Source organism: Salvia hispanica, chromosome 3 (genome assembly GCF_023119035.1).
Source record: "Salvia hispanica cultivar TCC Black 2014 chromosome 3, UniMelb_Shisp_WGS_1.0, whole genome shotgun sequence".
NCBI classification, from domain to species: Eukaryota; Viridiplantae; Streptophyta; class Magnoliopsida; order Lamiales; family Lamiaceae; genus Salvia; species Salvia hispanica.
Window position 1 is genome coordinate 36,362,105 of NC_062967.1, and position 25,319 is coordinate 36,387,423.

Genomic DNA, 25,319 nt, shown 5'->3' on the forward strand with positions numbered 1-25,319 from the left:
TCCACTTTTTATTATATATATTTACATTGCCATCCAATTAGGTGTTATCACGTATGGTGCTATTATCGAATATAATTCATTTGCATAAATTATTCGCATATGGGATTTCACCTCGAAAATTGGAACTTTTAATTTATCAAATACTCCGTCCCAGATAATTCGACCCAGTTTCCATTTCGCCATCCCATATAATTTGTCTTTCACTTTTACCATTTTTGGTAGTGGACCTCATATTCCACTAACTCATTTCTACTCATATTTTATTATAAAACTAATACTTTAAAAGTAGGACCCACATCCCACCAACTTTTTCAACTCATTTTCCATTAGATTTCTTAAAACCCGTGCTGAGTCAAAGTGTCCCAAATTATCTGAGATGGAGGGAGTATTATTACTACAATTTTCTTGTAGCTTTCAATTAATGTGGAAATAGATAATGCTATTTTTTCCTTACAAATTAGTAAACCACACATGTCAACAATCATAGATATTTTTTTTTGTTAATTTGGCACATTAACAAAATCATTCAATTTCTAATTACATAAAGTAAGTATTACTCTCGGTATATAAACTTATTTATTACTCATATATAATTAACACGTTAACGTCGGTTTCTTCTTCTTCTTCTTCAAGATCTCTACTTGTGTAGAGCTACAGACATAAGGTGTGCTGTGTCGAATTATTATGCAAGTTAATAATTAAATGAATATTTTTGACGATTTTTTTATATGGATGCAGCCGTGTGTAAGTTAGGGATTTGTAGTGCATGATTTTTGTTGACTTGTTGGATTCTGCTGATATTCGTCTGACAAGCTCCAATATAAATATTTATATGATGACCTACTATTAATAAATTAAATCAATAATTTAAGTATTGATTAGCCAATGATTAAAATCTGATCTTCCACATAAAACGTTTGAAATCTTGATAAGGCAATCAAAGGTTTTCAAAATAAATTAAAGATAAAATTGTTGGGAAGAAAAAACCATGAACTTTTGCCAAATGTCTCCCAATTTCAAAAACCAGTAGTAAAAACCTACGAATTTTAATATTTTTCTTGATGAAATATTTTGGATTCATATTTGTTCAAATTCATGAATTGTAGTATCGATTATTCAAAGTTATGGAGACAGTCAAAATATGATCATTGATCAATATTATATGAGGTACCATAATTTAACAAAAATAATAGTACTATGATTTTTCTTATTACAATTTATACTTAAAAAACTCAAGTGTATATTATTGGTGTGGGCCTAATTCAATCAAAAATCTTATTGAAAGCCAAATTAAGTTTAGAGGCCTTCTCTCTTTTCAAGATTCATACCTTATCTTCTCCCAACAACTCTCTCTCATTTCGATTGGCAAATAAACAGAAATTTAAAGGACGCATTACGGTGAGGGTGAAGTGTGAACTCATTTTATTAGAAATAAACAGAAATTTAAAGGTCACGTTACGGTGAACTCAAACCATCTCAGTTCAACCAAGCACAAAGACTAGTATAATTGAGACAGATTTTTAATTAAAGATCAAATCTTTGAAATTTTTTGCATCCAAACTATACAATATAAAATCACTTCTTAAACCTCAAACTCCTCACTAGCCTTGTCCAAAGGCCTCCACATTCTGTTAGAACAACAACATCAGGATCTATAAACTCTGCCTCCTCACTGAGCTCCTCAAAGCAGTTCACCACAATCTGCAGCCTCGCCACGAACTCAATCAAGAGGGAGGCGAACGTGGCAAGTGACAAGGCGCTCGCGCTCTCATAAGTCTTGGCCTCGTCTTCTCTCACCAACACTCCATTACTTTCCACCAAACAAAATGAGGAAGGCCATGGCACAAGCCTCCTCAGATTCTGCATAGGCGGGAAATCTTCTTCTGGCATCTGCGTTTGAGCCTTATGCGCGTAAATAGAGGTTTCACTCAAACACTTTAGGCCAAGATGCTGCTGTGGAGGATCATCTAGCTCTTCTAGATCCTTCCTGGGGCTCCCAACTTCCCAGCTCTCAGAGTTCACAAGGAGGAATGATTTATGGTCTATCTTCTTCTGCAGATGCTCAGCCGCAACGTGCACTTGGTCTAGAATGTTCTTGAATCCTCCTAACTTCTCCATCTTGTCTATCTTGCTTCCCAGCTCGCGCAGAACCCTTGCTCCCTCAGTGCTCACCTCCTTGAGCTCTTCACAGAACACCTTCCGTTTCTCTGGTGGTGACTGAGATCTTGTAAAGTTAAACCCGAGTAATCGACCTAACAACGTTGAAACATGATAGAAACTAAAAGTTACCTGAATTTCAGACATAATGCATCCATGGAGTGCCATCACAGTGTAAGCACAGTGCCTAACAGCGTTGCTCGTCTTCACATACGTCTTCCACGGATAGTGAAGCTTTCTGTAGCGCCCGTGAGGCGGCTCCCATAGAGCAAAACCTAACTGCACATGGTTAAGAGTTATGTTACCATGATGGGGCACTAATTCATGAATAAAGTTCAAATTTTTTTTACCAAGGTTTGCTCTCTGCTTGCAGATTCTATGACTGATTTGTAGCCAAGATACATCTGATCACTGGATGCTTGAGTCATGAACCGGCTGCTCGTTCGTTCGTAGTTAACACTTTCCAAGTAGCCATTGACACAACCTGATGAGCAGATAAAAAAAGTGACCTTTTTGGGAAAGATGATATGTATGTGTTGAGTGTTTTTTGGTACGAATCAGATTTAGACCTTCCAAAGATGTAGCAAGCTCTTTGAAATTATTCACGACGAGGCGGTGCAGATCGTCTCCAGACCAGATAGGGTACACACAGATGTTGATGACGAAGCACATGCAAGCACCAAGAGCAATCAGCACCAATCTAGTAAGAATTGCCAATACATAGCCCCCATTTCTGTTCCCAGCCACCATTAGTATGCAGAATGTAAGCACAAAAACACGGAATCCATAGTCGTATGGCGCCATTGTCGGGTAAAGCCTCAAGTACGATGCACAACAGCCTGCAAACCATGATAAAACAGAGTAAAAAACAGTCTCATAAACCTATTTAACTTCATTTAGTAGAAAAAAAATGAAATCTTGATTAGTCCCATTTCTTGCAACAGAGTAAAAAACCAGTCACATATTCAACTTCGCTTAGCAGAAAAAACTGAAATCATGATTAATCCCTTTTCTTGAAAATATTAAAATACCAATCTCATAAACCTATTCAACTTCATTTAGCTGAAACACAAAAAGAATATACTTTGATTAGTCCCATTTCTTGAAACACTGTAAAAACCAGTCAGAAAAAACTGAAATCATGATTAATCCTTTTTCTTGAAAATGTTAAAAACCAATCTCATAAACCTATTCAACTTCATTTAGCTGAAACACAAAAAGAATAAATTTTGATTAGTCCCATTTCTTGAAACAGTGTACAAACCAGTCTCATAACTAGTTCTACTTCATTAGCAGAAAAAAAATGGGATCTTGATTAGTCCAATTTCATGAAACATAGTAAAAAATAGTCACATGGACTTATTCAACTTCATTTACCAGCAAAAATAATGAAATTTTGATTGGTCCCATTTGAAACAAAGTGAAAACACACTCACATAAACTTATTCCAGAAAAACTGAAATCTTGATTAGTCCCATTTTTTGAAACAAAGTAAAAACCATCTCATAAACCTATGCAACTTCAATTAGCAGAAGCAAAAAATGAAATCTTGATTAGTCCCATTTCTAGAAACATACCAGTGACGAAGAAACTTATAACAATCACAACCTTATCCCATGGTCCAGCCAAGATAGATAGCCCCGCAAACAAAAACGCCAGTATTCCAGCCGAAAAGGTGCCTAATCCGCGGTTGAATCCCTTGATGAACGTTGCCCCTACACAATATCACACAAACACACAATCACTGCTCTATCATTCAAGCAAGAAACACACTATGATCAATGGCCCGTGCCTACCTATACTGAACTCGAACATCACAATGACAGTCAGGATGGCCCAGATTGAATACTGGGACACATCTTCAATAGGCATGTCCCAGAATATGAGCAATGAAACAAGGGCTAATGCAAAGCCCATTTTGAGTGCATACACCGCCTTTCTCAGATCCTTCCGCCCCATCTCCAACGCCTTTCTCGCGAAATCAAAAGAGTCGCGCCACTGCTGCTTTAACCCGTTGCACGCTGAGGCCAGACACGAGGTGTGTTCCTCAATGCTTTCCATGCTAGCTACAGAGAGCAAGCTATTTTTGCTCATTTTTTTCTTTGCTTTCAAGATTGATTGATTGATTGAATGAAGGAAGGAATGAATGCAGAACTCTTCAGTTTGTTAAGTTTGTTAACTGAAGCTATTGCAGCATTATTGTGAGAGATCATAATTAAATAGGGATTTAGACATCACTTCTAATTGACTTCTTACACAGTTAGTTACAACTTACTCATTGTAGTAAAGTAGTAACACTTGAGTCAAAATCATATTCAAATGCTGACAATTTTGGTTATATAGCTTCGTTACCAAACCTTAATTCAATTTAATATATTCAAGCAAGAACGTGTTGAAAAAGGACTTGAACTTAGTACATAATTTTTTCACTACAACTGATTACAAAAGTGTTAATTAATGGTGCCATGATCTACTTAATTTTGAAAAAGCAAAAGCTCCGGTGTATTGGCATAGCGGTAAAGTAATGTGGAGTATATGTCAGAGGCTAAAGGTCTTGTATTTGAATTTCAATCTTTAAATTTAATGCTTAAATCGTAAAAAGGGAAAAAGGAAATATTTTTAATTGGTTTATGATAAGAAGACAAATAAACACCATGATTAATGATTGTACATCATGGTAGTGATAAAATGAAATAATTAAAACTCTTATAATAATAGAATCTTGTCTGAAATAATTAATCAACTATGAACACAGGTGTAAGAATTCCCATTGGCTCTCTCAGCTGTGAATAGTAATTATAGTATCACTTTTTTTAATAATTAATACTCTTTTCGTTCGCCATTAGGAGTCTCATTCATGGGCGGCATGATTTTAAGAAATGTTAAGAAAAGTGGGTGGAAAAAAGTTGGTGGAATAAAAGTCTCACTTGTATATATATTAATTATAAATGAAAAGTGAGTGGAATGAGTTAGCGGAAGGTGGGACCCTATTACCATTTATGGTAAAAGTGAATCGGGACTCTTATTCGCGGACTCCTATTCACGGACTCCATTTCACGGATTCTTAAAATGGAAAAACGGGACTCCTATTCACGGACGGAGGGAGTAAATGATAAAACTGTCGCATTCTACATTTTGTTTATATACATATTTTCAGGCCACCTAATTAGGAGCTTTCACGGTTGTGATATTTATGAATAATTCATTTGCATGAACTATTCACATGGCCTTTCAACTCAGAAATGGAAACTTTTATCAAATATCTCAATTTTCTTGTAGCTTTCCATTGATGTGGAAAGGGATAATGCTCTTTTTTCAGCACTTTTGGTTGTTTTCATTACGAATGAGTAAATACCACATGGCAATAACCATATATTAACATATTATCCATATATCAAGTTGTTTTATCCTTTCACGACATAAACCACAACTTTTCTCCACACAATCACTTTTGTAAGTTTGTTAATAAGTAACACTGAAATATGAGATGGGGAGAAAATACACTGAAAGAGAGAGTAATCGATAGATAGAGAGACTTTAAGAAAATAATATATGGAATATATTCAAAAAATATCTCATAGTAAGCAAAATAAATCATATAAATAAATCAAAAATTTAACAACCATATAAATATATCATAAAAGATAATGCAAAATAATATACAAAAATATAGATGTATAAGTCGTTGTCAAGAAAAAAGTGTTTCTTCACTTGCAAATGGAGTACAACAATACATAATCCTATTTAGGAACAAAGAATGTATATACTCACCAAAAAATATTTTATTCTGGTCAGTCTCTTAGAGCATCTTTTATTTTAAAAATTCACCACACATTACACTACTAATTTGGTGAATCTACTAATTTTTGTGAGTCTCATTATCAACTAATAATGCTTTAACTGATTTTCTTTTTCTCTTTTATATTTTACCAATTTTGTACGAAAACAGACGTACTTGCCGTAAACATATTTTCAATGAATTTTGTATCTCTTTCGAAACTCCTAGAGCCATTCGTCTGTTGGGAACGCGACTAACATGTAAACTTCGGGACTACTACTATTGAAGAGATTTCATTGTCAAATCATTATGCAAGATATTTATTGATATAAACATTCTTTGTTTTATGATTTTATTTATTTATGGTGTCAGTGTTTGTAAGTTAGTGCTTAATTACATAATTATTGTTGACTAGTTTGATTCTCTAGATTTTCGTGTGACATCCTCCAATATAATTATTAAGTTTATGGCTTACTATTTGATTAGTCAATGTTTAATCCGTTTTTTATTGAACCGGTCGAGTAGAATATAACCCGACCATCCTTAATCAAATGACAAGAGGTTCGACTCCTACCTTTGGTACGGAGTTATCTTAAATCTTTGTCACATCTTTCGATATACCTATAATTGAGCACAAAGCAGTCTTAAATCCATGGCATGTTGTCACGTTCTTCAAAGTACATGTTGTCACATTCTTCAAAGTACCTATAAATCGGCATGACAACACATGAAATAATCATTGGATCGGCCGATGCAATAACCATGGTCTTCAACCAAAGAAATCTGATCTTTTAGCCAAAACGTTTTAATCCATGTCTTTTTAAAATTCTATTAATATGAACAAAAAAATTAGATAAGAAAACCAAGCCCATCTGTCAGTTTAACAAAGCATAAAAGGCCCTATTAAATCGATCCTTAGTCTTATTAAAAGCCCAACTGTGAAGCCCATGACCCCTCCCTTCTCTTCTAGATTGGATACCTTATCAGTTATCACATCAATCCTCTCCATCTCTCCTTCTCCTCTCCTCTCTCTCTCTCAATTTTGAGAAAAGCAGAAGATGTTATCCATGTCAGTGCAACCAAGCATAAAGGGCCCTATTACAAGCCGCCCTTCCTCTGTTTTCAAGAACCTCTCCTCCCCACCCTCAAAAACCTCATTTTCTGTGAACCCAAGAGTTTCCCAATTGCGCTCTACTCACCTCAAATTCAAGCCCGCCGCCGCCGAAGTAGCTCCGGCAGAAACTGCCGCCGAAATCGTCCCACAACCTCAGGTTCACCTACACTGCTCAATTAGCTTTTCACCATAAAAAAAGATTCAATTTTTATTAGCATTGCTCTATCACAATTTATATATCTACTGTTATTATACATTACCAATCATGAAATGCACATAGTGAGTGTGTGTTTTCGATACATTATTACCAGTCAGCTGTGAAGCAGCAGACCGTGGGTGGCCCGCAGCTGGTGCTGAAGTTCATATGGATGGAGAAGAACATCGGTCTCGGGCTAGATCAGAGCATACCGGGGCATGGCTCCGTGCCGCTGAGCCCTTACTTCTTCTGGCCGAGGAAGGATGCGTGGGAAGAGCTCAAGGCGACTCTAGAGAGCAAGCCGTGGATCTCGCAGAAGAAGATGATCATTCTTCTCAATCAGGCCACGGACATCATCAATCTCTGGCAGCAGAGTGGTGGCAATCTGTCTTGAATTCGGCACTTCATGTTGTAATATTTTGACTTTGTGATGTAATTTTACCTGCTTGACTCTCAATAGAAAGGGCCCTTTTCATTGCAAACTTATCAAGATATAACACATATTCAAGAATGAAGTTTTGGAATCTGTTAAATAATCAAGGCATTAGTAACACATGTAGTAGTAGTATATAAGGCTATGTCTCTTTGCTGGTGTCTAAACAGAGGCAGTAGGCGACTAGGCCGACTACTGGGATGAATCTGAGAAGATTAACCGAATCAACTTTGTCTTGTCGGATGTTTTGGAGGTTGTCGCCTATCAACCATGGCTGGAAAACTAGGTACAGGCAGATATCCCAGATGAAGGCGTAGGCAAGTCTCTCGGATCCGAGATAGTTTTGCAGAAACTCCAGTCTTTCTCCCAAATCTCCAAAATTACCATCTCCTCGGCCGTAAAAGGCCCAAACTATCGACAGCAAGCTTACAATCCCACCAGTGAGTCCAACAATGGCTGCTCCGTTTGTCATGACTGAACCAAGTTGAGAGGTCTTTCTTGGAGTGTCGTCCTCTTGAGCCTCGTTCAGACGTATAGCCATGTAAGGAATCAAGAACGCTGCAGCCAATAAAAGTAGAGGACACAATCCGAATCATTAAAACTATAGAATTTGCAAATGAGATGAGCATGTAAAGGGTAATATCATGAAAGCATAGTTGGCAAAGCAATATCAAATGACTGTGTGTGTGTGTGTGTGTGTGGCAAGCACAAACAAGTTGAGAAGCATACTGTTTGTGAGAAACATCTGAAAGCCCCATAATACATCAATTGATCCCTTGAATCTGCCTCTCAGTTTATCAGTGTAAAGCAGAGGAGCAAACATCAGCGTCCACGCAATAACAAGGTTGAATAATCCCTCAGACATCTAAGCAAAACAAGATAACAGCATACGAAATCAGCCTAAAACAGAACGAGGCCCTAAAAGTTTGCTGTACCAGCAAAACTTACTGGATGGAGAACTGGTGCCTCAATGAGATGAATACCGACTGCTCTGCCAAAGCACAATATCACACATGATCACGATACTTGCAATAAGCCATAAAACAGCAGCAAATTGATATCACGTAGCATCAAATTCGAGAGTAAGTAGCATATATATCCGTATAAAATACGACGATGCAACTGAAGAAAGTATTACCTAAGTTTGTCAAAGGCAGAATAAAGAAGAAATTGAGTGAAAGGCCTATCAGAGAACTGATTGTTTCTGAACTAATGGCCCAGACAGGATCCCCCTACAAGCAAATAAATCAGCAGTAAAATTCTAATTCATTTCGAAGTTGCATTATGATTTATGCCTAAAGAGCAACATCTGCAATCACATTCTCCTCAGAATCTCAAACATTAATGAAATTTCACAGATACAATCAAACTTAAGTATGAATGAATTGATCCATAAACAGAGCTGCTGCGGAAATAAAAATACTTAATACCTAAAAAAGTAGAAATTAAGCTAAATTATTGATTAAATAAAGGAGCTACACTTACAGGAGCATAGGGAAGTAAGAAGAGCCAAACGATATAAACAGCCTCAGCTATCCACAGAATAACCTGCAGTAGTTTCCTAGCGCCGTCGTTCAGCTCCGAAACGGAACCACCGCCGCCGCCGCCAGCTGCGGCAGTGGTGCTAGAAATGAAATTTCGATTCAAACGCAACCGCCGTGCGCCTCTACTAGAAATTGACAGACTGCGTCGTTTAATCCGGTCATCGCCGATGAAATCTACACGAGAAATCAAAGCAGGTGTTTTAAAATTGACGATTCGCAACGGTCTAGATGAAGCACAATTTATCGCCGGCGGAGAAACGGCGGTGCATAATGTCACTGTGGAGGATTGCATCTTCGAATGTCTTTACTCCGCCGCCGCTGGCGGTAGTCCGGTTTTTCTATTCGACGCCGGAAAATATCGAATTCACGAGCTAAGAGTAGAGAGTAGAGAGTGGGCGGAAACAGAACTGAGACTATTAACAGAATAATGACGAGGTGGCATGATACTAGTCATTAAAGATTTATTTTGCCTCCAGTTACTTACCCTGCTGCTCCTGCAATTTCAGCTGAAATTGCTGTATCACATATATTGGCGCCTCATTTAAATACCAAATTTTCAATATAGTAACAGTACGCGGTATGGTAAATATCCAAATTTTTATATCAAATTCTTTATGATCATACCATAGCAAATAAAGGTATTGTTTTGGTTTAAGGATTTCAATACAGTATTTCGTAAGATTACAAGATACTCGATGTTGATACGATATACTACTAAAAATCGATAGATCAGATTTCAATATGGCATACAAAAAATCAGTTTGGTAACCGTACTAAAAATAAACGTACCACAAATTTAGCATTTTCGAAAAAGATCGTTAAAAGTAAATGTATGCCATTAGCTCATATTGACATTTTCGTTAAAGCATACAATGTGGTATGCTACTTTTCCATAAAAATTCGGTCAAAATCATTTCTAGTATATTCTGTAATAGGCATTCAAATAATTTGTTTTAACTTTTTCAATACCTTAACATATTCAAGGTATTTCTTTAGTTGGATTAATTTACGTTTCAGTCCAGCTATTTCATCTTCTTTCAATTATTATTTCAAACGGAGGAACTTAGTCAAGAATACAGATGTGGATTGTGGTGTCGGCTTGCAGTCCTTCGATAACACAGGGCTGGGCTGAAGCAAGGCAATCCAGACGCAAATAAGCAATTTAGACGAGGATTCAACAGTTTGTACATGGTGGGTATGTGTAACTGCTATAAATTATGTAGAAGAGATAAATATACATGCTTCATGGGGAAAAGGGACTGTAAATTAAAAAGAACAAAGCTGAGAACTCTGCCAGATACCATCTAACACAATTTGCATATCATTAAACAAAATATTAAACAGAAAAAGTTACCTCGTTTCTGCGTGTATGAAAATGAACAGTGGTAGAAAGTGAAGATACAAAGCATGAAGGAGAAATAAGACCAAGAACACATCAATCACAGATTTAGTCTCTATACATTTGCTCATGGACAAATGAAACAAGATAATGCATCACTACTTGTGAGTCTCCGGCAATCAAAATTGAATTTCGGAGATTGGGAAGTTTAGTCAAGTACACAATTCCTAAGGTATTTATGCTTTATGAAACCAGCTTAGCATCGTTGCTCTTCACAGGTACACGTTTGCATCATATTTTCAACGAACGCAGAAACATTATAGTTGAAGAAGAATCCCCAACAAAATATCAATGAGACGAGAATATTGATTATAAGCTTGCCACAAGTAACAGTAACTTAAAAGACAGAGACATAATTGATTCTAGATCAAATGAGCCTAATGAAGGTGACACAGGGTTTGTCAATCAAAAAAATGGAAACGAATTGGGCAGTCATTTGAATGAAATCGAATAAATAGATGAACATGATGCCAAGGACGTCTTAGCATCAGAAACCTGATTAGCAGCTAAAAAAGAAAGAGACTGAAGACAATAGGCAACACATAATCACTTACCAGTGTGAAGGGATGCTCAACCTACAAACACAACAGATGCCGGTCATGATTGAGGTTTGGAACAACTTATTGAATGGAACATTACCAAAACACCCTCCCTCCACCAACAGAGAAAGAAAAAGATAAAAAGAAAAATGGAATAGAAATGTCAAACGCGAAACTTACATGAGTTATTTCATGCTCCAGAGCAGTATCCAAACATCTTCAGGGCATACAGTCCTCCAGAACAACCAAACCATGGATCAGATATATGTCAACATCAATGTACGTAATATGAAAGTTCTAAGGCAGAAGCAAGAAAACAAAACCCATGCGAAGGCACATATGGTGCAACAAAATAAACCAACAATGAATTTACTAGCAAGCATTCATTCAAACATTCAGATGCTAATAGACGAGTCACAGAGAAGGGCAAATATTGCTGTCAAATTTACCATTCATGAACTTGACTACCCAAACCAATGTGAATAATAAAAATCATTAGAATAATTCGCGTTCAAATTGGTTAGTTCTTAAAGGTACCACATAAACTCCTAAAAGACAAACCAAGGTACCTTCTCCAGAATGCCTTTAATCATCTAAACCATTGAACAGTTTCCTCATAGCATATGAAGGGTCCTGAATGAAAGATTAGATTAGACTCTCCAGAACCAAATGTCCTACAATAGAGTATAGGAATAAAATCCCGAAAAAGAAACAGATTTAAAAAGTATGTCTTATATACATATATATAGGTGGAGGCAGTGTTATTCAGATCTCTATGCTGAGGAAACTAGAGCCACTAATGTAACTAATAATACCAGATCGAGAGTAGAAGTAAACCCGAATGACTGAAAAACAATGATTTCTAAAGCTTTCTTGATTGTCATCATTAACAATTAGTACAAGCAAAGGAAACGCCTTCAGTGAGTTTCTTACAATAGAAACAGAAAACAATCCATGGATAGAACTCCATAACTGCCTTCCCCAAGATCATCTCAAAGAACTCCAACCATGCCCCATTCAATGTCTCCTGAACTCTCGCTCCCAGACAGAAGACAAAGACAGATAAATGTCCAATTAGATAATTCAGTATTGAGACGAGACCAAATGCATGAGTATCTAATGCAACAGCAGTTCTGTAGTCAGAAATCATCATCATGGTTCACTTGCCCGTGATGAAAGGATGGCTCAAGGCCTGTGATACATTCATCCTCTTATCTGGATCCAAGACAAATATCTTTTCCATAAGATCTCTAAAATTAGCAACCATTTTTGGATCGTCGCCCGGGGATCCTGAAATTAATGTGCTAAAGTCTTTTGGCTTGATATTCACAATCAACCTCCTTATCGGCTGCCAAAATAGAGTGAAAATTCAACAAAAGCAAAGATGACATGAAAGTGGAGTATTATATATAGGGATAGCTAAGCAATCTAAACGTAGCATACCAACCTTTTTGGAGACTGGATCCTCATCTGTTGCAAGAAAATTTAGATCCTGGTCAAAGTGCTGATCAGTAAATGCTCCCTGGAACAAAGTAGCAAGTACACATGACCATCAAATAACAAAACAAACAAAATAGGGGCATCAAAAATGCCCAGCACAAACAACCAAACTTCTTACTTACCTTACGCAGCATCTTTTTCGGGAAAGGACCTTTCAGTTCCATGTGAAGACGAAGCATGTCATTGTTAGTAGCACCAGGAAATAGGACCTTCCCGGTGTAAAGCTCAAACAAACAGCAACCAACTGACCAAATATCCATAGGATGGTCATATGATAGTCCTAGAACTGAAGACAGAAATAAACCCGATTAATTATGAGAAAAAAGAATAAAAAAGAAAGCAATATTACATAGCAAATAGTGTCACACTTACTTATCTCAGGGGCACGATAAAAACGGCTAACAAGATATGGTGTGATTTCATTTTTACCAGCAAACATGGCATTACCGAAGTCGCAAAGCTTCAACACATTTTTTGCATCATTCACCTAGAGAAAGAAATCAAACTTATCAATTCAAAATGGTATACAGGGAAGCTAAAACATAATTAGAAAATAAAAGAAGAGGAAGCTGCCAGCATACCAGCATATTATCTGGTTTGATATCACAATGAAGAACACCACAATTTTTCAGGTGTTTCAATGCTATGAATAGTTGCTTAGCATATGCCCTCACAGCTGTAAGCTTCAGGCCAATATTACGACCAAATTTCTTCAGAACTTCACGTAAATTCATATGAAGAGATTCAAAAACTAAGCATAGATGGTTCCTGTACTTGAAGGTAGAAAGAAAACGAACACAATGGCGCTTTCTCTCAGGGTCAGCACCGACTAACTTCTTTAGAATGACCAACTCTTCCATACCTGCCTTATACCTGTATTTGAAGATAAAACACAAACATTAAGATGGTCAGCACAGGGTTTCCAATGATCGCAACTATTTAAAGCTAAAGAAAGGTAGTCACATTGTTTCATTGTTACGTATGATTTTGATTGCTACTTCTTCAGCATCATCAGATTTTGCCTTTAGATCCTTTGCTCGAACAACAGTTGAAAATACACCTTTTCCGTGGGCAGCTATTATCTCATAACGGCCATCAAGTACTTCCCCAAAACGGTAGCCTGGTTGTCAAAAACATAATGAGGCTACAATTAGATCCAACAGAAAATTTACACTTTCAGAAATAGTGCAGATACACGAATACAAATAGGCATATAGACCTTGGGGGTTTGGCGATAATCCGAATCATGAAAATGAGACTTCACCAAACCCAACTCCACCAAAAACTCCAATTTTTACCAAGTATGATATGTTTTGAGTTATAAAAGAAACATGTTTTACCAGGAAATAGGTATTTAACCAAGCCAAAAGCATCACAAAGATGATATCATGGATCATTATAAAAACATGTATACAGACATAATGAACCAGAGATATTAATGGTCAGGCACATACCATAGTAACCTTCAGCGTCATCCCAATTGTCATTAAGTCCACTCTTTTCAGCAGCTACACCATCCCCTTTACCCTGAAGAAGTGTATGATCCAAATAAGAAGAGAAGCAATAAATGGCTCCTAAAAGAGAAGCACATCAAAGAACTACAACATGGGGAAAGATTAAACATGACTTCAATTAAAAATTTAATTCAGTAAAAAAGAACCACGACTAACCGCTTTACGAGCTCCGGCAGGTGATTCTCCAAAAATATCATCACAGAACATATCATTGGATCTCTCGCTCTGCAACAATTCCATAAGGAAACACATCATTCTTTGACAATTGACATGATTACAATATAAAGACCACACAAACAACCAACAAAAGGTGTCATTCATGATTGCTGATAATACACAAAATGTTTTAAATCAAGGGTAACAACAATACCTTGGGGGTACCCTCTCCTAGCCCACCAGTTCCAGTGGCCATTTCAACAGTTGAAAGACCATTTTGTGAAGGCGATTTCCCCACAGCAAAGGACGGTTCAGGAACATAATCATCTGCTCCTTCGGCCTGATTGTCAGAGTTTTCCGGTAGAACTTCAGCAGATATCACTTGTGCTGAAGATTCTCCCTCTGTATCCACTACTGACACATAAGGTGCAAGAATTAACGAAACATAAAAATACCATAAGAAAAAATCAAACAGTAAACAACATATTAACATCCAATATCCATATATGAGAAGTACGCTCCCGTTCTTTATCCTTTATGTCCCTGCAGCTGGGTCTGTAAGTTGGCATCTCTAACAGTCCGTTCATCGTCAGATCCACTCCGATGTTTCCTCTCCCTACATAGGGGTCTCCACAGAAGCTTCACGTAGATACTTCGGACCGGGACGGACGACCTTCCTAGACAATTCAGGAGACCTCAATAGGTTACTATATGATCTCTTTCAGTGATTTCATGAGAGTTGGATCCGCCCCAGGCTTTCAGAAGATGAATTTCCTCAAACCTGTTCGATCAACTTCATCAACAAAGTTGTGAATCTCTTATCATCTCTAGAGAACGTGTACTATCCACTTCCTGATATTTATGTCCATAACCACCATTTGCAAGACTCACAGAATTAGATAATCTCTCCTGATCTATCTCGGCACTTTCTTTGCTATCTGTTTTGTCCTTCCCCAATTTCTGAAACTTTTTATCAACTGTTTCCAAACTATCTCATTAAATCCCTGAAAAGAAACAAAATGAAGGAACACTACTCAACAAGCCAAAATCATACATAACTAACAATGCTTGCAAAATAAGTTCTGTACATGTAACCAAGTCTTACAATCAATTCAAAGCCATCATTTCAGTCTTCTGGAAAGTGGAAACGCCTAAGGGAACTTTGCCTGACACCAAAATGTAATTACGGGTGCAAGACTCCCCTTTTCATAAAATTTGCCGGATCCATGTAATGCAGCAAGATTATTTGCATGAGACGCAGAACATCTTCCTATCACTACTGATTTGATCAGAAACTCATTGCAAAAACATAGGAGGAAGTATGGGAGCTCATGATATCGAGTTCCAACTTCCAAAATACTAACAAACTCTGGTAACACTTGGCAATGTGGAAAATTTCATATACAAATTGAAAGACGACGTTATAAGAAAACACAAAAACCATATTCATGAAACAAACATATGCAACAGATACCGAAAGAACCTATAAACCCCATGAAGCAATGAATGCTATTATGGATTAACAACTAATGTAAGAAAGAGTAAGGGGAACTGAACACACCATGTTAAAATCATCACATCCGTTCTTCTTAATTTCCCGAAACTCAACATCAGACTGTGGATTCTTCTTAATATCCCCAAACCCAACATCCTTTTTGAACTTGTCAGAATCATCATTAACAAAATCAACCAAACCATCATCCTCCACAATCTCGCCTTCCTCCATCTCATAATCAAACCCAGAAAAATCATTACGCTTCACCGGAACTTCGCTCAAAGAACCTACACCGTTCTCCGTAGTGCTTTCCAATTTCATTAATTCAACCTCGGTATCATCGATTCTATCACCATCCAATTCTTCCAGCTTGGTCGTTTCTGCTTTTTCTTTGCTACTCCGGTGGCGGTGGCGGTGATGATGGCGATGTTTGCGGCGTTTGGATTGCTCCTCCGCGTCGTCGGGGGAGGAGGATCGGCGGTGCTTGCGGCGCGTTGGTTCAATCGAATCACCGGGCATAGTCGCTGGGTTTAGGGTTAACGAACAGAATTAGGGTAGAGGAGGTACAGCGATGAAATCTTGATTGCGGAAGAGATGCAGATGTAGGGTTAGGGTAAGTTCGCCAAATCTATCGATTCAATATTCCGCGAACAAATAGCCAAACAATTTGTGACTCATACAGATCTTATGGAATTCTTAAGTACCTAAGAAGCATCCGCTCGCCGCGGTTCGTCTCGACGAGGCGAGGCAACGTCGAGGCAAGCGATGTGGACCGTCTCGTCCCGGCGAGACAGCTATCTCGCATTTCGACGCGTCCCGCGAGGCCGGCCTCGAGCTCGCGAGACCGGCCTTCGGCGAGTGCGCTGGAGCGGCTGCGTGGCGCCCACTCGCCTGACTCCGAGTGGGCGTCGGAATATGACGTCGTAATTCAATTTTTTTTAAAAAAAAAACAATTTTTCAAAAAAAAAATTAAAATTAAAAAAAAACGGTAATATGACCGTTCAATGGTCATATTTAAATTTTTTATTCTATATATACTCTTCTCCATTTTACACAACACAAACACATATTTTTTGTGTTTAAGTGTGCAATTTGTAATTTCTAATTTTTTAATTATGTCTTTTTTATTTTTTAGGTATTTAAATTGTAATTTTATTTTATTTAACGAAGTGTGTTTTTATTAATTGAATTTGTTTGAATTCAAAATAAAAAATAAAATTGAATGAATAGTTTAAGATATGGAGGGATCGAGTGTTGTCTCTTAGTTAAGAGATGAAATTTGAAAAAGTGCGGGGCCGTGAATAGTTAAAAGATGAGACGGTTAAGAGACGGATAGAGACGCGTTGCGGATGGCTAGAATATAAAGAGGGACAATTCAATTACCCCTAAAGTTTTAATAATTTTTCTTACCAAATTATTCTAATTACTTGAAATTCGATTTCTACTGTAGTTTTAATTCAAAAAATATATCTATACAAAGAAAAAAAGCTACTCCTACCACTCCTTTGGAAAATAGAAACTTTAGAAGCGTCACTGATTTTAAGTGAAAATTGGTAAAGTAAGAGAGGAGAATATACTAAATAGAAACTTTAAAAACCTAAATGAAAATGGTAAAGTAAGAGGGGAGAATTAGTAAAATAATCCATAAAAAAAGAGAGGAAATGAAAAATAGGTAAAATAAAAAGAAGAAAAGAAAAAAATAGTAAAAATAGTGTTAATAGATTGTGGGATCGATGTAAAATGTAAAGATTCAAAAGTTTTGTTTTTAAAAGGCCGGAGATAGTACGTAACTCCACCATTGAAGTTTATATCTTGAAAATGTTCTATACCATTAAAGTTTACATCTTGAAAATGTTCACATTAAAACTTGAAAAAATCTTGAAACCAACTATGGTAGGACAGGAGGAATTTGCTCAGTGCCGCCATTAGCGTTACTAAGTACTTCAATTTTTAGAATTCGATTCATTTTCTTCCTTTACTTAATGGCTAGATCCGTTGGAACGAATCTTCTACACGCACCATTACCTTGCTCTGTTGCTTATTTACCAAATGTGTTTCTAAATCTTTAAATAAAAAAGGAAATGTTCCAAACATTGTAGTATTGTGACAGAATATTATTTACAAATCTGCACTAGTAAGTAAGTAAATGTGTCTTGATCCTCAAGTACATTAGGTTAGAAGTTAATTGCACGAATAGCGCAAGAGGCGCAACAATAGGGGTGTCTTGCTCCATGAGTTCCGGCTGGCCGGCTTTCCCTCACACGTCAGCGTCACCGTCTTCTCCAATACACTAATCACCACCGACTGAGTTTCCCCTGCTTACCAAAAACGAGCAACTATTTGAATTTAGATGCTAATATGACATTGACACATGTTTTACTTGGATCACCATAACAAAATAAATTTACCAGACATGCAGGGAAAAAGAATAGAAAAATAGCTATCGCGCAAGCTGTGATTCTTTGTCAGTATATTAAAATCTTGGAATTTAGTAGTAGGTGAAAAGACAGTGCGTTAAAACTTAAAATTGGTTTATTATGAGGCAGAGACAACTTCTCCATTCTCCCAACTTTTCCTTCCAACAAAAAAACAAGATTTGGAGTTCAAATTTTGTCCGATCTCCATAAAAAATGGAGTAATAAAAAATAATCACCCACGCAATTAATTCTAGCAAGTTAGCCATCGCTCAAATTATGTAATTAATCAAGAAAACTGAAAATATAATGTAGATGTCACTAGAAAGGAAAAAGTCAATTAGCGAAGAGAATCCTATGGCGGAATTTCACATACCATTCATTTTGGCCATAATCTCCGCCACCCTCCTCTGGCACTTGGGGCACCGGAAATCAGCCAAAAACACCACTTCTTGCACCTGAAATTCAACCAAATTAACACAACAAAAAAACAGCAAAAAAGGTTATAATGAATGTATATAGTGCTCTCACAAGGGGCAGAGCTAGTGATTCCACGGCGGCGAGGGTGGTCTCCGAGAGGCGGCGGCCGTGGAAAGTGGCCATGGACATGCCTTGTAGCTTACTGGAAACACTAATCAAACAAGCCAAAAAGGATCACAAATAAAGGATAGTGGAAAAGCCTATTTTTTTAGTTGGCAACACAAACAACGATGCTATCTAAGGAAGGGAATTTTTCAGATAAAACTCACTCATATAAAGTACTCCATATATAGTACTCCTACTAGATGTTTGCCAAAGTGGTGAAAATGTGATGGAGTTGACAAAAAGAGCTTAAGTTGATCAAGGGCCCCCACACTGGCTTTAATTTAATTCTTCACACATAATAATTATTGGGCTAATGTTGCTTTGAAGATTCAACAATCTCAATTACCTCTCATAATTTGCTGTGAGAAACCAATCAGGTCAATTTTTGATTAGGTAATTATATGGGTAAAAGGATTGTATTTGGGTGGGAGGTCATCCGTCTCAGGTAAAACTAAGTACTCGTTTTCCAGATTCTTGAAAATTGTAATGCTCTTAATAAACATATTTTGACTTGGACAATCAAATTTTTAGTGTTATTTTATGGAGTGATCATTCTCCACACGGCTACGACTTAGACAGAGGATTTCTGGAAATTTATTTTAAAAGACCTTATAAACTGCAAGAAATTGGATATTTTGTTTCATTTTAAGCAACAAATAATATTTACTAAATACTATGTCAGCACATACAAAAAAAAACGTGCTTCCAGAGAGAATTTAGAATAACACACGATTTCATTAGAAGCTGAATGGAACAACTTACACAACTTTGATTTAAAAAGAATAATTACAGTCTACAACGGATTTCAGTAGAAATCCAGATACATCCTAAGTAATTGGGAATCACCTAAAGCTTTTTGCTACACCAAAACTGCCTAGGATCTGAGAGCAACATGGCACACTCAGGTCACCTAATTTATACACGGGGCAAGCTCTTCAGGGGCTGCGCTTCTCGATTTTCTAAACATCTCTCTACACAAAATTATGGAAATCTACATTCTAAGTCAGGTTGAACAACAGCTGCATATGTACACCAGAAACTGAGGAGCATCACCTTGACACAACCAAGTTTGACATAGGTGGGACGACAGATGAACTGAAACGAGAATCTCTTAAAGATTTACAGTTGTCTGGATCTAACTTCAAGGCTGAGTTAACAAAGAATCCCTGAATGCTGCCTCCACTCCGGCCTTGACAGGGCTTCGAGAGCGTCTTCTTTTCCCTGATGATCTCCATCGCAGCTGACCAAGCAGACAATCTTTTGTTAGGTCTCTGAAAGCTTGAGACTCAACTACCATTTTACCATCTCGGACTGGCGTTGGATCGCCTGTTTTGATCACTTTCTGATGCAAAGCATCTTCGTTCAAGGAAGCAGCAGCAATTTCTCTGTTATCGAATGAAGGCAACTCATCTTTCTTGGTATCGGATATTTTGTTGCTGCCATAGAGAGCCGATAGAACATCCAGCCTTTGCTTGATATTTTGCCACGTATTGTCGAACCACTCATTTGAATGCCTCAAATCACCAGCATGGAACGTAAACTCTTGCTTTTGCGTCTATTGCAATGATCATGTCGATATCAGTATTAGTATATTCAGTTATTTCGGATAACAAATAACGGGAAGCTAATCATACACACCTGGAAAATAGACATTAAACCTATCCTCAGATTCTTTCTTCACAACAATCCCTTCCCACCATCCATCATGCCGCAAGCATCAACAACAGTGCCGATAGTTACTGCACAAGATATGTTCCCCTTTTCAGAAGACAGGGTTGGTCTAACAGTGGTCCTTCCAGACAAAGCGAATACCAAATGCATCTGGTCTAGCGATTCGAGAGGCCAAGATCCACTCCTGCATATAATGAAAGAACAAATTAGTAACTCCAATAAAGAATCCTACTTTAACTACTAAAGCACAAAAACTAACATCATCCTTACCTCTAGATTTTTTGATTCATCAACTGCATCCTTGACATCCCTGTACTGTATTTTGACCTTATCTCTGTGTTTCTTAATAATCAAAGCCCTGAACCAGCAGCCCCTGATGCCACTATCTTGAGAAAGCACCTCAACTTGGGAGCCGACAGCAAAATATTTATCAGACTTGGGTGGTGGAGTATTATCTCGAGCTGACAAAGATATACAGGAGCCATATTCCTTCTTGTTACCTTTTTTACCCCCACTTTACACTCTAGAGAAGTGCCACTAATGACTTGTAAACTGGTCACACCAGACTCTCCATTGTCAGGGGACTTTGAATATAGCTCACTCTCTTTAGACCAGCGAATTCTCTTGTTGGGTTTTAATCCAACAGACTCGCCAACAGTTCTTTTTGACTTCCTGAATATTTCCTGCTTCCAATAACCTTTAACTCGTGTTATGTCAAAAGGCTTAACATCATTATTCTCAAAGAGTTTAGAGCACACAAAAGGCATCAACAGTGTATTTGTTGCTTCGCTTATGTATTTCTCATAATGTTCTGGACTGAGAACGGTTGCTAATCCATCAATGCATTCTATGCTGAGATCTTGAAGACACAGAGAAAAGAAAATCTCTCTGTCATTATAATCATGAGGTAAAACAAAACCAACCTCATCAATTTTGTGAAACCATCGTACCACAACCATCTTGTTTCCTCTGATGTCTTCGTACATATCATCTAAGTAAGCAACAAGTCTTTTGCCTTCTTCAGCCAATACATACACAAATTCCTGAGCCTGCGAGTCAAGGGAAGATTTTTACTTAAAAAGCATTAGAAGAGGTAATATTAAAGCACAAAAATGATAACACTTGCATGCCATTGCCAGTAAAAGCAGCAAATTTGGGAATTGTGCTTACAGAAATCACAGCTCCATTGTGACAGAACGATTGATAATGACTACGCCTTTTCCGGCACATCCACGAAGAACCTATCCACATAGATTCAGCTTTATACCGACCTAACTTCTGTTTCATAACATCCTAAAAAGATCAAGCAAAATGAGACACATGGACCAATATAATCACTGGCAATGACAGGTTTAACCATAAGCACAAACAGAAACCATGCCACTAACTAACCTCAATAACGTCATCATCCAAATCCCTATCCATACTACTTCCAAATTGTCTAGAACTATTCGGCTGGTCATCTGAAAGCATAGGTACACAAAACAATTAGCATAACAAGAAAGAGCCACCTTCTAGAAGCTTCATTAAAATTTAACAAATTAGTAGAACATGCATTTACATTAGAGACTTAACTGAAAATCAGACTAAAAGCAAACAAACTGTTAAAACTGTCTGTACAAATTGCATATGCTTACACTCTGCATCCAAGTTATGATCACCACAAATCAAACATAGAAAAATTAAGCAAACACAGAGGAAGATAGTATTGACTGTGTGAGAACTTTCAGATGTTCACCAATAAAAGGAAGTTGGGTTCTGAGTCTCTCAACTAGCACTTACAAATCTTTGCGAGCATCACTGGAGTTAAGATGGTTTTTTCAAGATTGAAAAGAGAAAGGTTAAAAGGATATTCAAAGTAAAATGATTTCTCATAAAACAGTGCAGCCAACCTCCTAAATGCCACAGATATATTAAGCACCATGGAGAATAGGGCTAAAGATATACTTATAATTCAGACAAAAGACAGATCCACCATTCATCCGGGAGACAAGGCTGCGCTAACTTATGGCAAGTAAATATAGAAACTTGTTAATTCAAGCCATTGCTTTACCCAAAACTGTAGCCGCAATAAAAGAAGACACCAGACGGAGAAAAACACCCCAACAACCAGAACCAAAATTTATTTCGTTCATGGAGTATATTTGCTCAAACATAAAAGACGCAGCAAGAATAACAGTTTTTGCACCCATTTCTCACAGATCCCGCCAGAACTTAAACTCAACCTTTTCAATTTAACTCGAAGAATATATAGTACTTAAAAAAACACCAGAAAGTACTCACCCAGTAAATTTGGGGGTAAAGCGGAAAACGTGATACTATTACTCATCCCCATAAATATTTGGAGAAACACACATTGAAAGGTAAAATATGCTCCAGAAAAGAAAACACGAACCAAATCCCCCCCCAAAAAAAAAAAAATCTCCCAGATGCAAAAGAGCATATCCAGATTCAAATAATTGGAAAACACAAAACGGTCAAAATCGAGAACAAAACATCGAAACTCAATTCGAAGAAAATCATATGAACAACGTAAAAGAATGAAAATTTTGAACAAAACAAAACTAGGAACTAACTCACCACCACCGAAATGAAACACTTTTACCCCAATAACTCACATTTCATGGTAGAGGATACAAATCAGCCCAGACAATCAACAAAATGAAAATGAATGGAACCTGAAATTATTGATTCCAGCCAGTCGACGACCTCTCGTCTCGACCTCAACTTCACCCCCGAAGCGCCGCTCAAAATCGAGGGCGCCAATTTGTTATCCCTAATCTTGTAATGATACGGCATATTCCTAGCGCTCTTCTCCTTCCCCACAACCACCAGATCTCTGCCGCCGCCGCCGCAGCATTTGAGATAATAGTGAACCTCCGCCGCCCCTTCTCCGTCGAAAACAACACCTCCTCCCAACCGGCATACGCCGTCGTCGTATTATTCATCGCCATTTAATTTCGAAATTAGTGGATAAAGTAAGGGGAGAGGATGGGGATAACTTAGAGAGAAGAAAATGAGTTAGCTTTCCTTTTCAATTTTTCGATTTTATTATGTGGATTTTTAAAATTGAAATTCGGTTTGAAATCAGTTTATATAGAAGGCGGCCTAGGGTATCGCGGCTGAAACGGGCGGCTGAGATTGTGTTTGGGCGCCGCGATGATACGGAGGAAGGTACGTGCGTTCTACTATTTCATTTGCACAGAGACCCTTCAACTATTCCTTATTCTCGAATGTAGCACCAGCATGTTTTTGTTTTTTCATCCGTTTTTCTTTCTCTTGTTATTTACGTTGTCAGCATATGAATCTGATACAACTTCGAAAAATGAAAACTCACAAAAATTATTCCGGAAAATAATCCTATTTTGGGAAAAGGCAATTAAGTTGTTTGTCATTTCATGTATGTGACGTGTTAAATGTATTTATAGACTTCAAACACGAGTATTAGTTATTTCCAACAATTGCATTTTCTTAATTTTTTACAGAAAAATGTTATCCCGATTCGGCAAATGGTTATGAACTTGTTATTACAACAAAATACAGGCAGCAATAAGTATAATACAAAAACAAATAAAATAATGGTGAATATTTTGGACCGAAACAAAAATAAGCTTTGAATATCACTTTTTCTTATTGTCACTTATTAATACTCCCTATTCCATCCGTCCGTCTCAAATTAAACGACACACTTTTTGGTCGGAACGAAATCTTTTGAAATTAGGAGTGCTACTTAATGTATTATTTTAAGAGAAAAAAGATACTGCATGAGTATTAAATGAACGAGAAAAACAAAGAGTTAAATATTTTAATTGCAAATGAAAAAATTGTTGGATATATTAAATGGAGAGAAAGTTGCTCTATTATTCTAAAAATAGAAATGTTTCATTTATATGGGACATCTAAAGAAAAATTGTCATTTTAGATGATCAGAGGAAGTAGTAAATAGTATAGGGTATTTATTTTTGGCAATATTATTATCATTTTCTTTTCCATTTAATTATTTTTATATGGGACTATTGAGCTTAACTATTTTTCTTTTTCAACTATGCATTATTTTAAAAAAATAGCAAAATAAGCTTTAAAGAAGGCAGTGATGCACTTAGATTTTGTATGGTTTTAATTATTAAACTTGCATAATTTTGATCATATGCCAAGAAATAACATGATTATATCTTTTATCTTTATTATGTCGGTAGTTTGACTAGTTTGTAAAAGATAAACATAAAATAAAGCTTACATAGGTTAAAAGTGATGAAAGACGGAGTTCAGAACAAACAAGGAAAATATGAACTGCTTGGTTTTTAACCCAATGACTTGTTGGTGAGCCTCGACCTATCGACATTTCTAACGATTAGTTGGGTTTAAGATTCGTCGAACTCGTCGACTCGCTAAGAAGTGTAATTGTTCCTAGAATATAGCCAAGGACAAATGGACCCATGACACGATTTCCAACCACTAACACCCCATATGAGTTTAGAAGGATTTTTGAAAATAATTTAAGCGATAAGGAGAAAAGAGATATATAATAGGAATAATTCATTCTAAGCGTTGAAGACGATGATTCTATCTTCCATGAACTTGGCATGCGTCAAAACGAAAATAACTAGTCAAAGAGAGGGATATCAGATATCTCCAATCGGCAATCAATCCAAGCGGCCGGCCCACCAACTTTCATGAGGCGGGAAACACTAGTATTCAAATTTTACAATTTCTCTAAATTCATCTCTCTACTGGAAATTGGTCGTGGAGTTTGGTTATGGAAATGGACGTGGACAGTCACCTACATATGTTACTGACACATCTATTTAGGTATCTCAACAATTT

The 25,319-nt window shown here is 37.1% G+C and overlaps 5 protein-coding genes and 1 pseudogene across 7 annotated transcripts; 1 reads left to right on the forward strand and 5 right to left on the reverse strand.

The window, feature by feature from the left end:
• Nucleotides 1-1,399: 1,399 nt before the first annotated feature.
• On the reverse strand, nt 1,400-4,356 carry LOC125212019 (aluminum-activated malate transporter 9-like). Its single transcript, XM_048112022.1, has 6 exons — nt 3,954-4,356; nt 3,735-3,872; nt 2,727-2,996; nt 2,508-2,641; nt 2,290-2,436; nt 1,400-2,217 (listed from the first exon to the last, which is right to left on the reverse strand). Exons 1-6 carry the CDS (start codon nt 4,249-4,251, stop codon nt 1,576-1,578), a joined length of 1,629 nt encoding a protein of 542 aa, XP_047967979.1. The 5' UTR covers nt 4,252-4,356; the 3' UTR covers nt 1,400-1,575.
• Nucleotides 4,357-6,918: 2,562 nt separating this feature from the next.
• Nucleotides 6,919-7,727, forward strand: LOC125215822 (30S ribosomal protein 3, chloroplastic-like). The gene is made up of 2 exons (XM_048117389.1): nt 6,919-7,206; nt 7,361-7,727. Exons 1-2 carry the CDS (start codon nt 6,994-6,996, stop codon nt 7,637-7,639), a joined length of 492 nt encoding a protein of 163 aa, XP_047973346.1. The 5' UTR covers nt 6,919-6,993; the 3' UTR covers nt 7,640-7,727.
• Nucleotides 7,728-7,746: 19 nt separating this feature from the next.
• Nucleotides 7,747-12,316, reverse strand: LOC125210006. The gene is made up of 7 exons (XM_048109583.1): nt 12,094-12,316; nt 11,176-11,190; nt 9,164-9,396; nt 8,817-8,910; nt 8,627-8,664; nt 8,408-8,543; nt 7,747-8,236 (listed from the first exon to the last, which is right to left on the reverse strand). The coding sequence occupies exons 1-7, from the start codon at nt 12,314-12,316 to the stop codon at nt 7,821-7,823; spliced, it is 1,155 nt and encodes a 384-aa protein (XP_047965540.1). The 3' UTR covers nt 7,747-7,820.
• LOC125210007 (serine/threonine-protein kinase prp4) lies at nt 10,631-16,478 on the reverse strand. Its single transcript, XM_048109584.1, has 15 exons — nt 15,892-16,478; nt 15,699-15,813; nt 14,848-14,946; nt 14,545-14,744; nt 14,331-14,399; nt 14,115-14,187; nt 13,624-13,780; nt 13,242-13,533; nt 13,033-13,147; nt 12,783-12,946; nt 12,608-12,682; nt 12,094-12,508; nt 11,730-11,793; nt 11,341-11,394; nt 10,631-11,196 (listed from the first exon to the last, which is right to left on the reverse strand). The coding sequence occupies exons 1-12, from the start codon at nt 16,342-16,344 to the stop codon at nt 12,320-12,322; spliced, it is 2,001 nt and encodes a 666-aa protein (XP_047965541.1). The 5' UTR covers nt 16,345-16,478; the 3' UTR covers nt 10,631-11,196; nt 11,341-11,394; nt 11,730-11,793; nt 12,094-12,319.
• A 1,417-nt stretch (nt 16,479-17,895) lies between these two features.
• Nucleotides 17,896-19,985, reverse strand: LOC125214933. 3 transcript variants are annotated; one of them, XM_048116170.1, is made up of 4 exons: nt 18,989-19,985; nt 18,771-18,870; nt 18,616-18,697; nt 17,896-18,143 (listed from the first exon to the last, which is right to left on the reverse strand). In XM_048116170.1, exons 2-4 carry the CDS (start codon nt 18,846-18,848, stop codon nt 18,007-18,009), a joined length of 297 nt encoding a protein of 98 aa, XP_047972127.1. In that variant the 5' UTR covers nt 18,849-18,870; nt 18,989-19,985; the 3' UTR covers nt 17,896-18,006. The 3 variants fall into 3 exon arrangements, with proteins under 3 accessions (XP_047972127.1, XP_047972128.1, XP_047972126.1); XM_048116171.1 differs by lacking the exon at nt 18,989-19,985 and having other exon boundaries at nt 17,896-18,140; nt 18,771-18,982; XM_048116169.1 differs by lacking the exon at nt 18,989-19,985 and having other exon boundaries at nt 18,771-18,982.
• On the reverse strand, nt 19,874-23,346 carry LOC125210008 (annotated as a pseudogene).
• Nucleotides 23,347-25,319: the final 1,973 nt, after the last annotated feature.